Consider the following 16346-nt stretch of genomic DNA (forward strand, 5'->3'; position numbering starts at 1 on the left):
TGCGGGCAAGAATGAATGTGTGCTAGAAAGTTTGCCTCTCTCTGCAAGCAATCGTGTTTGCTACCAGTTGCACAGCAGCCTTGCCCTCAAGCCCACCCTGGGAGCCTTGGAAAAACTCTGGGCCTTCGCACCTCGCCTGCAGAGAGCTGTGCTCACTGGCTTTGAACCTTCCTGGATCAGAGAGGTTGTGCAAGTCTTAGGGGATTTCTGGTCCTCGCAGGACGAGTGCAGCAATCACTGATGTGCCGCTCCCTTCCCTTCCCCACCAGCCTCTCCAGCAGTCAGCACGCCTGTGTTTTTTTTTTGCTGAACACCATTTTTTCCACCCTGGGAAGGCTGGGGAGGTTAAACTCTCTGTCTGAACCGAAGCCCTGGACGAGTGCAACTGAGGTTATAGAAATCCGGGAGGGGAAATGACGAAAGTGCTTTATTGTGAATAAAACAAGAGGGAGGAGGGAGAGGCGGAACCTCACAGAGTTGAAGGATAGGAAGTTTGCAGCGCTGAGGATTTAGTCCATCTCTGAGCACCGGGTGGGGGGTTAGTCATTATTTTCCTCTGTCTGCCTGAGGCTGCAAGGGCACCTCCTCCCCAGTGAGCTGAACCCACTTGATGGCTTTTGTTTCAAGGGAACGTTTCGCTCCCGAGAGGCTTCTGAGGGGAGCCCTGTCACACACCCGCCCGCAGCCTCTGGCCCTATTCCCTGCTCGGGAATTACGTGCCAAACCTAGAGCAGGCACTTATCTTCCTAGCCAAACTCCCAGGTCGACTTCCTCGTAGGAAAGCTGATTTATGCCTGTTTATACGTATGGAAAAAGGAGGCAGAAGCCAAGAGCGGCATCCCTCCAAATCTCATTGTCTTTGAGGTGGGAAGACGGGAGAAAGTGGAGGCAGAAAACCTAAAATGATAAGGTTTGCCTTATCGTGGCAGAAAGGGCTCGACCAGAAAGGCAAACATAGGGTTTTGCTTCACCTCCCCGCAGCTGAAGCCTTTTCCACGTCCAACAAAACGACCGGTTCCCTCCGTGCGTCCCGGCTGGGAAAACAACCAGCCACTGCAAGCTCCTCGCCTTGACGTGGAGCCCCGCCGTAACCGAGGCCCCGGCAGGTGAAACCCGAACATAAGTGTGGCTTTTCCTCGCTCCTGGACACAGGGACAGCCGTGCCCGGGGATGTCCCGTACACAGAGCGATGGTTTGGCGCAGGTGTGGAGACGGGAACAGCGCCAAAAGCATCGCTCCGCCGGTCCTTCCTCTCGTCCAGCGTCATCTTCTGTCACCCCTCCGAGGCCAGGGGACACCCGGAGCTGCCAGGGCGGAGCGGCCGGGCCGGTGGGAGCGGCTGGGCCGGTGGGGCGAGGCGCTACAGGTGGCGGCGGGTCCCTCCCGGGAGCCGCTGACCCGGGTGCGCGTCTCCCGCCGCATCCCGGGCGCCGTCCTGCGGGGAAGGGCGGGTTCAAACTCTAGGTGAGGAGATTTTTCTCCCCATCCTGCCACGGCGGAGGGCTCAGGCTTGCGGTGAGGCTTGGTACCAGGAGTTTGCTCACGGGTTAAGCATTTGTGTAGGTGGCAGGTGAAAAAGCACTGTGCCGGTTTTTGGAGATGACAGTCTTCAGCGGGGGGCGGGGGGCGGGGGGCCAGAGGGGGCATCGTAGAATGGTATGATAATAAGTCTCCTAAACGGGTTTGGCGCTGCTCGGTTCCTGCCGTATTAGCAAAGCCACAGTTTTTTTTCCTCTCTCCTTCCCCCCACCCCCCCAAGCCCACTGAGGCAGAGATGAGGCAAACTCAGCCATAGGAAGGTACTTAGTGATGTCACAAGTTTGGTCTTTTCAATAAAAGCAATGGAGAAGGGTCTCCTTCACTATATATATTAGGAGAATCTTCTGTTCTTCATAATAAAAAGAGCAGCAAGGGGGAAAAGCACCTGCTTTTAACACCCTTTTTTCTCCCTAACCTGTTGCAGGCAGAATAAAAAAATCTGTAGGGCCGGATTTATTTTGAAAAGTATTATCTTTCTTTTTTCCATTTAACTTTTTTTTCTTTTTTTTTTCCTTTTTCTTAAACATAGAACATAATTTTGGAAGCGATTGCTGAGAAGATCAACCACTGTTGGCCAGGGTGATCCCTGAGAGGCGCAGACAGCTGTAACTCAAGGAAAAGGTGAAGTAATAAATTGTGAAGAAACTTCAGTATTCTGAGTTTATGAAGGCTATTTATTTCCTGAGTCTGTAAGGGTTGGTGTGTATTGGGTTTTGGAGTTTTCTTTTTTTTTTTTTTTAATTTTTAATTTCTAGGGAAAAGGAAATTCTAAAAATATTTGATGGACGTTTTACCTTCAAAAGAGCAATAGACTTATGAGTGTGTGGGGGCTGTTTTCAGGGGATCTCGCAATTATTTTTAATTAGTCGAAAGGGCAGTGTAAATCAAAGAAGCCTATTAGCTATACATTTTAATTTATAGCCTACCAGGTGTTCAGGGAATTTATTCACAGCATAAACGATTTAATGTTTTCACCATGATTTCTATTTCAGCTCTTATATTGTCGGTTTTATTTGCCTGTGTGGTGTGGAATTTGGCTAAGGAGCTCGGCTTTTAAATTGTGGCAGCAAGTGTCTTTTAACGCAAAATAACCTGCAGGTAGAAAAATGCTTTACCTTGCACCCAAGCTTTCTCCGGAGAGCCCTCCTTAATTTGGGAAGAGGCTGAGAAGGAGTAACCAGCCGGCACGCCTCATTGTTTTGTTGTGGCTTGTGAGGGTGTTAGGAAAGCATTCCCTGTAAATCAGGCTGTCAGCGGCAGCAACCAGCGACCCCTTTGTGCTTGGGGGCAGCGGCGGTGCCCGCGGGAAGGTCTCTCGGGGGGTTTCTGCGGGACGCGGAGGCTGCGCGGCCGCGGAGGGCTGGGGGGAGCCCAGGATGCTGCCGGGACGGAGCTGGTCTCCCCAGGTGTTCTCTGGCACTGCACGCGAAGCCTGGCCTCTGCCGTCGAACAGGAGGACATCGGCGTGCAGGGTATTCCCCTTTGGAAGAGCCGCCGGGGGCTGGGGGCAAGGGGCGCACCAAATTCCCCGGCTCTCTCCGGGCACCTGACTTGCAACAGCCGCGGGCAGCTCCTTGCGCAAACAGGCTGGAGAAAGGGGCGGATTGGGTTACCTTCGGTTTTTACAGAAGTGTTCTCCCGTGATGGAAAAATTTGGTCCCTCCGTCGGGGGGTGCGGGGAGTGACCGGCCGCGCTCCCGCCGCTCCGGGCACCGCTGTCCCCGCAGCCTCGCACGGGAGCGCAACCTGACACAGAGGTTTGCAACGCCCTGGCCAGGCTGAAGGAGGGCGAAGTGGAAGAAGAGAGAGAGGAGGAGAAAACTTTCCACTAGTTTACTTTTTTGGCCAGGAGCGTCTGTGTTCATAGACGTCGAGTCCTTCCCCCAGCCCTCCTCCTTTGCCCCCCACCCCCTCGCTAGCGTACAATTAGCATCATTAGGGATCGACCCTCCAGCTAATAGGGGAAAGGCGACGAACCACGGTAGGTGCGCGAAAGGAAAGACAGCAACAATCCCGGGCAGGGTTTTGGGGCTTGAGCTAAAAAGTGCCCCCACCGATGGTGGGATCGCCCTGCTACAGCAGGGGAGGCCCTGAGCTGGGGGTAAACGCAAAAAGGGAGAGCTGAAGGGGAGAGAGAGAGAGAAACATGACTGCAGAAGATGCGAAGAGCTTGGCCGGAGTCCTTGGGGTCCGCTGCGTGCATGTGTTGACGGGTGTTTCCCTTTCTTCGCCCCCTTTTGATTCCGGTCCCGGGAAGCGCTTATTTCTAGTCTCCGTTTTGGCTGTGGGTATCCCGCCCAGGCTCTTGCTCTCTCCGCACATATTCCTAGGGCGCCATCTCTTTGCAAAACCCTCCGTCCGTCCGCAGGTCTCCCAGAGGCTGTTTCAGAGCGTGTGAACATCGCAGGCTCCAGCCCCATCCAACCTGCAGAGCCAAGCATGATTCCCAGCCCCTGAGCCTCCCCGGGCTGCCGCTCCGCTCAGACCTCTCGGGCTCTCTAGCTAGGCAGCGACCTCTGCTTGAGTTCCCTCTCCTTGTCACAGTTGGGGACCAAACTTTGCGGAAGCTGAGGACGTGAACCTGACCCTTTTTTTTTTTTTTTTTTGCGGAGGTATATTAGAAGACAGATGTAGAGATGCATCCCCCCTCTCGCCTCAGTCTGTGTGTGTGTTTGCGTGCGTCCGCGAGTGTGTTTACGGAGAAGCAGGCAGCTGAGCTGACTTTTGCGAATCTTTCCTTATCTGCAGAGAGGGCTTCTCCTGTAGCCTAAAGACCTGAGACAGTGGCTTAGCGGACTAGAATTGAACAGGGCTCAGGGAGCCAAATGGACCCGCTCTCTAACCCGACTCAAATGTGAGCTACATGCTTTTTTGACTTATACCGAGAGAGATCTTGCCTGAGGGCAGCGAGAGACAGAGAAAGAGGGAGGGAGGGAACGAGGGAGGGAGGGAGAGAGGGAGAGGCAGACAGCAAGGAAGGGAGAGAGAGTGAAGTTTGGAAGGAGTGAGCGGAGAGCTCAGAAAGTTTGTTTTTCCTTCAGAGCTTCGGAGCTGGTAGAGAAGAGAGGACTGCTTGAGGACGGCGCTGGCGCATGTGTCCCTCGGGACTGACCTCCCTTTCCTTGCAGGTTTTAAGCCCCGGAGGATACAATGTTCACTAAACTCTTCCAGCAGTGGAGTTTCGCGGTGTTCCTGCTGAGTTATTCTATGCCCTCTTACGGCAGATCAGTAGAGGGGATCAGTCGCAGACTGTGAGTTTCTTTTATTTATTTTTTTTTTTTCTCCTTTATTCTCCCTCTCTGCGGTGGCGGTGCGGGTGAGGAGGGAGGCGGCCGGGATTCCCCGGGACCGGCGGCGGGAGTAGCCCGGGAGGATCCGCAGCCTCCAGCAGCGCTCCCGGGTTACCTGCCCCAGGTGCTCACCGGCGGTGCCTCAGCGCCAGGTGGGGGGATCTGGGGCAGGGAAAGGGCAGGGATAGGGCGGTTCGCAGCAGCCTCTGACCTTACAAAGCTTTGGGGAAGGAGGCGTGAAAACTGAGGGTCTCCTCTTCCCAGGGGAGCGGCAGCGCAGCTGCGCGTTTGTTGTGCTATCGCCCGCGTACCTTTCGGCGTCCGGGGAGGTCCCTCGTAGGGATCATCCCGGTTCATCAAAGTGCTGTATGCTACACTAAATAACATGTATTTCTTCGGCACTGGCACAGAGCCAATATTGATAAGGGTAGGGGAGACACGCAGAAGTGAGGGTCATCACGACACTGAAGTGCCGAGCAATTTCTTTGGATTTCTGCCGCTTCAGAAAAAGAAAAAAAATCCAAAGGGAGTCCACTGTCTTACTCGGAGGCAGAAGAATATTTTTTGATAAACGGTAGTGTAACTTTAGACAGCCTGTTCAGGAAATGACCTTTTTGCTCCTTCCAAAATAATCAGCATGGTTTGTACTAATACCCGTACGCAAAGTGCAGGAGAAGCCACTGGGCTGATGTAGGAGCAGCTGCCTCACACATCTAACTCGCTGGCTTTCTCTGGACTTGCATCAGGAAGAAACACCTCAGTCATGCTGTGGAGGGCTGTATTGTTACTCAGTTCAAAAGGAAGCCAAGTTGGAGAAAGAGTGTTGGAAAATCCGATCACAACTTACAGGGAAACATGACACAGCAAAAAATTTCAGATGGATTTCCTTGTAAATGTTTTATTAGATACAAGATCTCCAAATAGCACTTCCTCTACCATTTAAGAAAAAAAAAAAAAAAGAAGCCAAACCAAAAATCCCCCAGGTGAGTGGCTTCAGACACACCTAAAGTTTGGCACCAGGCAGAGAGCTATTACAAATCTCCTACAGCAAATTGTGTAGAACATGTTATTGCTGATAATGTTACAGTGTATTCTTCTCAGCCTATTAATGCTTAGCTGTTTTGTACTCCTTCAAGCTATTCTTGAACTGTTTCTTTCATTTGAGACAATTTCATTCTCTGGATACAGACAAACTAAACTTCAGCTTAAGAAAAAAAAGAAAATTGAAATGCAGTCAAATGCTGTTATTTTCTTGGATAGGAAACTCTGAACTGGATCTAAGCCAAATTTGGCTGTTTTTTAGGAACATTGCTAACTTTTTGAAGTTAGCAATGTTGAAACACTTGTTTTTAAAAGTCAGGATTACAGGTCTTCCCAACCTTCCCATTCTGTCCTGACAGGGAGAAGAAAAGTGGAAGTTAATCAGTGAAAATGCATTTCCCAGCTCCCTCTTTGCTATGGTGTGTAAAACACACACACAAGAAACCAGTTAGCTGTCAGTCAGTGGCATTCACGTAGTTTTGTTTGTGGGTACAGTACAAACACAGACACCACACTCAAACATGTGTCCTGTTTTAATATCACCACAAACCATTCCTAGAGTTAATGGTTAATAACTCACTTAAGCCTAGAGGTATTTTTTTTTCAGTCAAAGCTTAAACCAGTAATGGATGAAAATACTGAAGCACATTATTATAGACATGCAAAAATAATCAAAATTACATAGGCCTAGTTCAAGAGACTTTACTGAGGCAAATCTCCCATGGAAAGCAATAGGAAATTGTCCCAAAAAAAGATTTCCAGACATATTATTTGTTATAGGAATCCTTTAGCTGCTAAAGAACTTCTCAGAAACACAGTAATGCCTCAAAGTGAAATTAGATATTTTTATCAGCATGCCCAGACACTGCAGCATCATGTCCCCAGATGTGTTCAAAATATTTTTCCTACCCTGAGATAGGTTGAGCAGATTTCACTCCCTTTGGAGTCAGTGGCAAGGGCACTCAGTCTTCAAACTCCAGACAGAGAGCTGACTGAATCCTCTCCAGTTATTTTGCTGAATTTATGATCAGACCCAACATGGACAGTCAAGGATAATAACAGTTAAATAAGAGCAATTCCCTGAGATAGAAAGTTGTTGCTTGAAGAATGTTGTCTCTTAGTAACTCTAGATATCTCGGGCAAAAAAATGACGGAGGAATGTGCCTGAACAGAACAGCTTATCTGGAAGTACATGAAGTAGGGATAGTCACAAGTTATGGATTTCTACTGTTTTCCTCATGATGGGACATTAAGTCTTATTTGTACATAGTGTGCTTGGATACAGTAATTAGTTTGGATGCTCTGGTCAAATACAAACCATCAACATCCTTCTCTGGAAAGTGCCTGCCACATGTAACTTTAGCATTTACTGCACTTGGTTTGGGTACAGTCTCCTTTTCATTGGATGAGAAGTGCATGATGAGAAGGATGGAAGGGACCTCTAGTGGGTCATCTTAACCCTAACAGCCAAATTTTTTTTCATATCATAGCCCATATATGAGTACAATCATTCTGGTTTCCACTGCCTTCCACACCCTCTGTGTGTGGGGGTGAGATATTGTTGATATCTCCATCTTACATCAGTCTTCTTGGGCAAGTATTTCTCCATGATTTACAAACACAGGAGCTGTTTGCATAACTGAAGCAGAAGGAGGCAGAAGGTCAAAGAGATAGGTATCTACCACATCTTCTTTGTTTCAAGGAGATTTTTGATCTAGAGCCTACAAAGGAAGCTGGTAGGCAAAATGTAATCCTTAAGTCTGGCTGAGTAATAGAAGTCATGTGAAATGTAACACTACGTAATGTTATACAATCATCTGGAATAACAGAATGTTATTTGGGGTCAGACTGGATGCTAAATATCATACAGACATTTAAACAGAAACCCACCCTCTTTGGCACACTAACCCCTCACACGTCAATCCCTGCATTATTTTGAAAATGCACACTGAAGATGTAGATCTTGTAATGCTCTGTGACTGCCTTGTGTGTACTGGAACCAAATGTTTAGGTTTCAGTTCTGTAAGATGGAATAGGTTTTCAGTCAAGAGGACTTTAATAACAGGCTTTGGAGATTCACGATTTTGTCACAGTGGGTATATTGACCAAATACATATTACAGGATTAAGGCAGCTTTAGGCTGTCTGTGGTAGAAGGAATTATACTTGATAGTTTACAAGAGGCAGTAGGAAAGCTTTGCTCATCACATGAGACATACTCTTTTAGACTCAGAAAAGCACTGAGATTTTGTATGCTTTCTATAAACTAGAAGAGTGAAAGCAGCACTGCATTTCCCATGCAAATTTCCTGGGAAAATAGATTACTGAATGTAACATGAGCCACAATAGACAGCTTGACAAGCAGCACAGAGGTACACCATTCAGAGGAGTCCAAGGTGCTCATTTTAGAAGTGTACTTGCCAATCAGACTTAATGAGAAGGTTGTTAGAGATGGCTATTGGAGAGCTTCATTGGTCAAAAGAATTCTTCTGGGGGAGATCATGAGTTTGTGTTAATGGTCACAGCTGCACTGAAGAGAAAGACACAATATGGATTCAGCCTAGTATTATCACATTGTATTTTTACTTAGGGACATTGTATTGAAGGACACAAAATATTTACCCTAAAGACTGAAGTAATTAAAAACTGATTTTGGGATACTTAAAACACTGACAATGATTGCATGTGTGCTGACAAACCTCAGTATATCTAGACCTGATTTTGAGCAAGATTTTTAGTCATCTTCCACTCTCATTGTGCAGCAGAGGAAAGCTGCTGTTTGAATTTTTCACTGAGTAACAACAGATGTAGTATCACCTGAGCCCATCATTTGAACCCAGTACTCAAACAGTACAGTCCTACAGAGATAAAAAGTGAAGAGGATGCTCTTAAACCAACGCTACTTGAAGTTGCCAGTTTTAAATAGCTCTACTGTTGATTAAGTCACAAATATAAAGAGATTGAGTAAAGGGACTGAGAAAGTGCAGAACACTCCCAAACATTTAGCATTTTGAAAACTGGTAATATAGCAGGAAAATGAGGGGTGGGATGGAAGGAAGGAATATTCACTCATGATTACGTGTCTTCTTCCAGTTCACCCACATGCAGAAACAACTTCTTATCCAACTAACTGACCAAATGATTATAGGGTAGGTAAGGCAGTGAATGGATTTTCTTTGGCCAGTAAGAATCCAGTCACATGCAGTACCTTGATGCAAGAGGAGAGAATACATAGACAAACTCTGCACACTGAAGCAGGGCAGTTGGAAGGATAAACTGTATCATAGCATTCTTGGGAACATAACTAAAATCTGAGCTTGTGTTCTTTCTGTGGTTCACAGTGCAGCTGTGTGTCTATTCCACATGAGGAAAAGGCATGTATTTTCTTACAGTTATTTATTATCCAGGTGCCACTTGTATCTTCTTTCCTCAGATGTTTAATATATTCTTTGCCAGCACTACATCTCTAAAAGACAAATAGCTAGTCATCTCCCAGTTCCTCGAAAATAAGACATAGCTCAGTGTACTAAAAGGTCATGATGAACTCTGGAAAAAGCACTCGAACAAAATCAGGATGCTCTTGAAGAGCTCCTGAAGAGGGCCAGCACGAAACTCCAACAGCACAGCAGACAAGAAATTTGGCCCCAAAAGTTCACACTTAAAGCAATACTAGGAAGGCACCTAAACCCATAATTAGGCACAAGTGACCAAACAGTAAATCAACAGGCGTGGCTGAGGCTTATCTCTGCGGATGCTCCTCTGCCTCCCTGGATAGCTCATTATGGACTGAACTGCCCATGCTTTAGGCACCCTAATCTGAATATTTTTCCATGACACTCCTGCAATTGCACATACATAAATTTAGAAATGAAGTGCACTTTTGTGTGTTTATTTATGTTTTTGAAGTATGTGATTGAGCAGAAGGAAATTATTAGAATGATGCGATATAAACACTGCTTCCGGCTCCAGCACAAGTACTTGTTATTCCCTCTCTTGCTTGAGTGCAGTGCTCCATTATCCAACCCTTTAGTTTTTCTATCTCTGACAACTGCCTTCCTGCTTTTACTGCCTGAAGTGTGATATATTAAGAGTCATAATGCTTTCCTAGAACAGAGCAGTGACTAATCCAGCTCCAGGTCCAGTGGTGTGTGATCGGTCAGCTGAGAATTATTACCCTCTTAGGTCTTTCCTTTCTCTGTGGGGAGCAGCTACTCTGAGAAGCAGGACTTGTTCCAGCAGTCTGACTTAACTGGATGTCTCCAAGCCTTGGAGCTGATACACAGCCACTGTGGTCACCATGGCCAGAGACGAGAGTTGCTCTGCCAAGTACTGGGCAATAACCAAATCCTAAATATTTTTCCCCCTCCTCTTTTCTCTTTCTTTAGCAAACGGGCTGTATCAGAGCACCAGCTATTGCATGACAAGGGCAAGTCAATCCAAGATTTACGAAGAAGAATATTCCTTCAAAATTTAATTGAAGGTGTCAACACCGCAGAAATCCGCGCCACGTCGGAGGTGTCCCCTAACCCTAAGCCTGCTACCAACACGAAGAACTACCCTGTCCGATTTGGCAGTGAAGATGAGGGCAGATACCTAACTCAGGAGACAAATAAATCACAGACCTACAAGGAGCAGCCCCTGAAGGCATCAGGGAAGAAAAAGAAAGCAAAGCCTGGAAAACGTAAAGAGCAAGAGAAGAAAAAGAGGAGAACCCGCTCAACTTGGCTAAATTCTGGCATCTATGGAGACATCGTGACTGAGAGCCCACTCTTGGACAACTCTGTTACTACACATAATCACACTTTAAGGTAATTCTGCTATATTCTTTTGGAGACCATACCATATATTTACTGAAATTGTAATCCTTTGGTGAGAGAGGCCAAGGCCTTGCTCAAACCTGGAGTAACAGTAGATCTTTACACTCATAACTGGGGGGGGCTTTTCAAGCACTGCACATCTCAAGGGGCTTTCTGAAGGTAACTGCCCCTTGCACTTTGCAGGATGACAAAGTCTTTCTTTCCTTTGACACACAATTCAAGTAGACCACTTTATGCCAAAATGTGCTTCCTGAGGCTGAGCAGTAAGTGATTTCTGCAAAAAGAAAGCACACCACAGCCACTGAAATTTCCTTTTCTGCTTTAACCACAGTATCTCTCATATCATATCTTGGTCCCACACTTGGGCCTGAGCAGATTGAAAGCTTTGACTTTTATTTAAGCCTTTGTATCTATAAAATGGCAAAGTTTTCTCTCTTCCCTCTCAACACCTTCCCTTTTTGGCAACTTTCCTCCCTTACTTTACAGGTTTTCATTTTACTGTTTAACCTTAGGGGAGAACATGGAAAAATTTTCTCTTAGCAGTATCTGCAAACAGCGCAGACCAGCCTTTCACCATAAACTTTTCCCTGCCACTAGGACTCTTTAATTCAGCTCCATCTTTTTGCCAGCTCATGAAACAATTACATTGCTGCTGAAAAATGTTTAGCATTGCTCTTGGAGAGAGCTGTGCTTCCCTCATGTATGACAGTGCAGGGTTTTCAGGGCAGTGGTGAGCTGGAGACATCAGCCCAAGTGTCCTAAATGACTCATCCACTCACAGTCGTCTCATCTTGGGTAGAAGTTCACACATTTGCAGACAAAGCCAAGGAGTCCACTCCTCAGTTCTCCTCATATGTTTGCATTTTTAACAGCAAAACTCCCACCATTTTCTCTCCTTCTTACCTTCACTTTGGCAGAATAGAGATGTAAGAGAAATGCCACTTGCTCACAGTAAATCCCTTAGAAAGACAAGCCAGCTGCAGGATTTACTAAAATCCAGTTTTGGATTAAGCTTTACAGGCCATAGTTTGCAATGTGCTCCATGGTCTCAACTACTGCTGGCCTCTATAGGAGTAACTGGAATTTGGGGCTGGCACTCAGTGTCCCAGACCATAAACCAGTCAACAGGGCTGGAGTAGGTAGGAGCGAAGTAAGAGAGGCCAGTTTGTCTCAGCACCTCAGGAAAGGCTGAGACTTCAGGGCTCCAGTCAGGAGGTACCTGACGTTTCAACAGGTGTCAAGGAACTGTGTTGGCCAGTAAATAACACATGGCTTCAGCACATAGAAGTCTTAAATATAGGGGGAAAATATCCCTGGAAATTTCAACTGTTACTTCTTTTTCTTACTATGCTGTCTTTTTCTTACTATGCATGTACATCCAATGGAATATATAAAAGAGCTACAGGCAGAACCCTGTTGATTTTCCTAGTTCAGCCTTTCTGTTTGAAGTATGGTTGGATGGATGAAGGCTCTCAACTTTACTCTAGAGTCCAGGCTGCTAAAGGCAGTTCACCTTTACCTTGCTGATATTATCATCCAAGATGCAGTATTTCTTCAGGGCAAGAAGCAGATCCCTATGGAGAACCTATATTTTAGATACTTCATTGAAGACTATTAAAGGAAAAGAATACATTAAACAAGGAAAACATAATTTCTCCTTCACAAGTACAGAGCACAATATGTTGGTTTAGCTTGTAAGAAACTATTGGTACACAAGCTTTTAGTTATCCCAGATACAGGATATATATCCAAAAGGTATGATTTCTGCACTTTAAATGAAAGTGAGTCCCAACTCCCTGACTCCCTTTAGATGGGGGAGTCGGATCCAATGCAATTGTCTAAGCAGTTGTTGGCACAAGGTGGGCAAATACAGTTTAGACAGAGCGATGGCCACATCTGAGCGAGGTTGATTCCTCAGCTGAAACAGGAACTTCTACCCTACTGCTGGTGGGGGGCAGGGATGGTGTGTGCAGGCAAGATTTCTATATGCTCCACCAGTATAAGGTGCTTTTGTTGCATCCCTAAGGTCAACTGCAGCTTAGGAACAGCATCATTACTTTACAGAGAGGAAGTGGATATGCATAATACAGCAGGGTAAATGTCAAGGAAGTGCAAAGATAAACTTTAGGCATGCCTTTCACTGTATCTCTGTGCTTCTTTTCTGCTCAACACCCCAAATTAAAATTTTCAAGCCAACTCTCTCAGCTCAATCTTGATAACAAAATTATGGGTTTAGGTCAGAATAAAAGGACAAAAATAATGTCATCTCTAGATCTTTTGACTTACCACAATAAGGACCTCATAAAAGAAGCCAGTCTTGCAAAATCTGGGACCAAATCACAGAAGGCAGCTTGCAAGTTATCATTAGTACAAAGCCCACTGTCAAGATGTGGCTTAGCTTAAATTCTAAAACAAAGGCTAAAATCCAGGCCAAATAAAAAATATCACCCTCTTAGAAATAGGCCTGAGTAGTGCAGACACACATTTGTACACAGCCGTGCTCTATGAAGTATGTGCCATTGTTATACTTATTGTAATAAAGCTGAATGCATCCAAATATTACTAGTTAATTATTAAGGACCTTCATGTTGGCATTTCCATTCCAGGCTCTTCAAAATTATTTTTCATGGACATTTCATCTATACTCCCATTTCAATTCAATTAAATTGTCCTTACCTGATTTCTTGAGAAACCTTTCAAACGAGTAAACTCCCCAATGTTAAATGTAGTCTCAGTTTCAATGCGCCCATTAAAAAACTCCTCTTAAACTCTTCAGGATTTGATTTGTTTTGTGCCTCAAACCCACACACTTCTACCCACAGCTCTTGGTGATCAGTCCAGCAGCAGAGCAAATTCCACTCCATCCTATAGCTTCACATTCCACCCCATAGCTGTTTCCCAGGGAATCATTAAAAAAATGTTCTGTTCACAGGGACAGAAGGGAAAAACACCCAACCTTTCAGCATTTCCTGCAGCACCACTAAGCAACTTAAAATAATATTACAGTGTAAGCAATATAGGATAGGAGCAGGTAGGAGCAGGCTCTGGTTTTGTTCTCATGCTTTCATAAGGAAGGCAGGAGTAGAGAACTCATCCCAGGAGGCCAACATCCCTTAGAAAACTCCCAAATCTCAGGACTGATTGTTTCAGCTTGGACTGAATGCAACAGGAGTTAGAGCTTAACACAACAAGATGCTTATTTTCTTTCAGGACCAAGTTTTTTTGCTCACAGAGGGAAAGTTTCAGGATTATAGCCTTTTCACTCATCCAAGCACTCAAAGGGGCACTCTATCAAAGGGTCTGTTCACTCCAAGACCTGAGCATCCTTTTCTGCATATCCTCATGTATGTGACACCACAGAAATATAGAGACTCTTGTCTAGAACTGGTCTATCAGTGAGAAAAAGGGACCAAATAAGCTCAATGGCACTGTTTTAATCCCTCCCAAGCCTGGCATCACACAGCCATTTAACACAGCAGGAGCAGGATTGCCACATCGTTAATAAGGACTTTCTTTTTAAAATATTTTAAATTAAATTCTCAGTTCTCCAACTGCATTTTTTTCTTTTTAGCACTAGGCATATTTATCATAGGGTGATACAATTCTTGTACCTGGAGCACTCAGGAATCTTCTGGCATAAGGCTCTAAAAAAAACTAGAGCCCCTTTTTGTTACTCTGAGTGTACAGTACAGTGCAATAGATGGCCTCAGTGTTGTGACAAACTGTAGGTCATCATACTGATGGATGAGTTGCATTGAAGAAAATATAATGGAAGTCCTAAAAAGGTATCTACAGCTGTAATATTGTTAAACAGGCCCTATTATTGCAAATGTTTACTTGCAAGGCATACCTGTCATAGTCTGTGACACTTTTGCTATTAATTTTATGTACATGTCTTTGAATTAAAAAGTAATTTTTCTATTTTTTCTGTCCTTTTTTTTTTCTTTGCAGGAGGCGCTGACATTTTCAGCAAGAGATTTTTGGAAGACATATTGCAGTATTCTGTAATAGTGAACATACGGGAAGTATTAAAATATTTATTACCTGTAAATATTGTAAATGCTCAGAATAAAACCTTTTTCCCCCGTTGCTCTCTGAAACTGCACATTTGGTCATTGTGAATTTTCCTTTTTTTTTTTTTTTTTTTTTTTGGCTAAGGCTAAGACAATTATTATTGTCACATCTACCATAATTTATTTTGTTGACTGGTGTATTTATTTTGTGAACATATCTTGGTGCTGCTGACTTTCTATATTTTTTGTAACATAATGCACTTTAGATATACATATTGAGAACATTGATAACTGACATAAAATATTCCTGTTTTGTGGTTGATTTCAATGAATGCCTACATACCATTGTTCAAACTGATTTTCCTTTGTGCATGTATAATAGCAGTATTTTAAAATTTGTAAAGAATGTCTAATAAAATATAATCTAATTAAATCATGACTCAGAAGGAAAAATGTGTCCTTTAGGAATTTCAAGAGCAGGAACACTATTTTTTATTTACTACATTTGAAAATCGTTATAAATTTAATGTGTTTACATTGGTTTAAATGCCCACATTTTCACATTAGCTTTTACTTAAAAATCGCTCAGAACATATTTTGTTCCAGTGCTCTATTTCAAGTCAGCTGAACAACCTGGGGGTACAGTCTTATAGCTCAGACACTGCTGCAGGGAAAGCAGATTCCCAACCTTTCCAGCCCCCATCCCTGCAAAGGCTGAACGCTGCACTCTCCAAATCTGAGCCTGTGAAAAGCTGCCCTGGGGGATGCATCACTTACTGTGCTCTTGGAAGGCGCTCGCAGGTCACACCCCATAGCCTTGTTCAAAACCAGACAGATGCTCAGTGTCCTCAGCTCCCAACACCTCAAAGCTTCAAATATCTGAGTAGAGTCTCAGCTCTTCATACTTTGCAACCACCTTATGTTAATGTGTGTGTGGGGAAAAACCCTGTTTCCTGGGTGAATATATAAAGGAAAGAAAAACAGGAACTGCAGTAGGTGACACATCCCAAGGTGCGGTTGCACTGCTTGAATAACTTTTGCCCTCTCCCACCACAAAGCCTCAGGTGGCTCTGGTTCCAAAAAAACATCTGCATTAATTTTACCTTTGCCCAATACCCATAGATAACAGCAGTTAAGGGAGAGACTACCTTCAGTACTTCATGGCCACTTGGTGAAGAAAACATGAGAAAAAAAAATACGATCTATCACTTTTCGTAAAGTGAACATATAAGCTCTGTTTCTTATCCCTTTCACCACCACCCACGTGTTAATCAGAGCAGCTGCTGTGGGGGCAACCTGAATAAAGGAGATTGTTTCACGGAGATATCTGCGCTTTGCAAAATCCTACTGAATTTCCTCTGTCTCACCCCTTTAATACCAGCAACATCAGAAAAATGCAAGCATGGAAAAACAAATTACAAATCCTGGGAATTTTAAGATAGTTCTTGTAATTTTTGTTGTTCTATTCTGCAGTTGCCAAACTTTTCTTTTTTATTCTTCTTTCCTTTTTTTTAAGTGCCATCTTTTCCCGTTGCCAAAGTACAGCCATCATGTAATATAAACCAGATGTGTTTCTGCTCTCTACCCCATCTTGCCGGAAAATACCTCCAAGAAAGTACTAAAAGCAAGAAAACTTGAGAAAAAATT

The 16346-nt window shown here is 44.6% G+C and overlaps 1 protein-coding gene across 1 annotated transcript; it reads left to right on the plus strand.

The window, feature by feature from the left end:
• The first annotated feature begins 4677 nt into the window (after positions 1-4677).
• On the plus strand, positions 4678-15132 carry PTHLH (parathyroid hormone like hormone). Its single transcript, XM_027666286.1, has 3 exons — positions 4678-4790; positions 10255-10677; positions 14638-15132. Exons 1-3 carry the CDS (start codon positions 4690-4692, stop codon positions 14645-14647), a joined length of 534 nt encoding a protein of 177 aa, XP_027522087.1. The 5' UTR covers positions 4678-4689; the 3' UTR covers positions 14648-15132.
• The last annotated feature ends 1214 nt before the right edge of the window (positions 15133-16346 follow it).

The sequence above is a fragment of the Corapipo altera genome, unplaced genomic scaffold (genome assembly GCF_003945725.1).
Source record: "Corapipo altera isolate COAL_440 unplaced genomic scaffold, ASM394572v1 317, whole genome shotgun sequence".
Lineage (NCBI taxonomy): Eukaryota > Metazoa > Chordata > Aves > Passeriformes > Pipridae > Corapipo > Corapipo altera.

Bases quoted from the DNA above. Each gene is read 5' to 3' on its own strand.
- PTHLH (XM_027666286.1), top strand. From the start codon at position 4,690: ATGTTCACTAAACTCTTCCAGCAGTGGAGTTTCGCGGTGTTCCTGCTG. The intron at 4,791-10,254 runs GTGAGTTTCTTT...CTCTTTCTTTAG, and splicing joins GAGGGGATCAGTCGCAGACT to CAAACGGGCTGTATCAGAGC.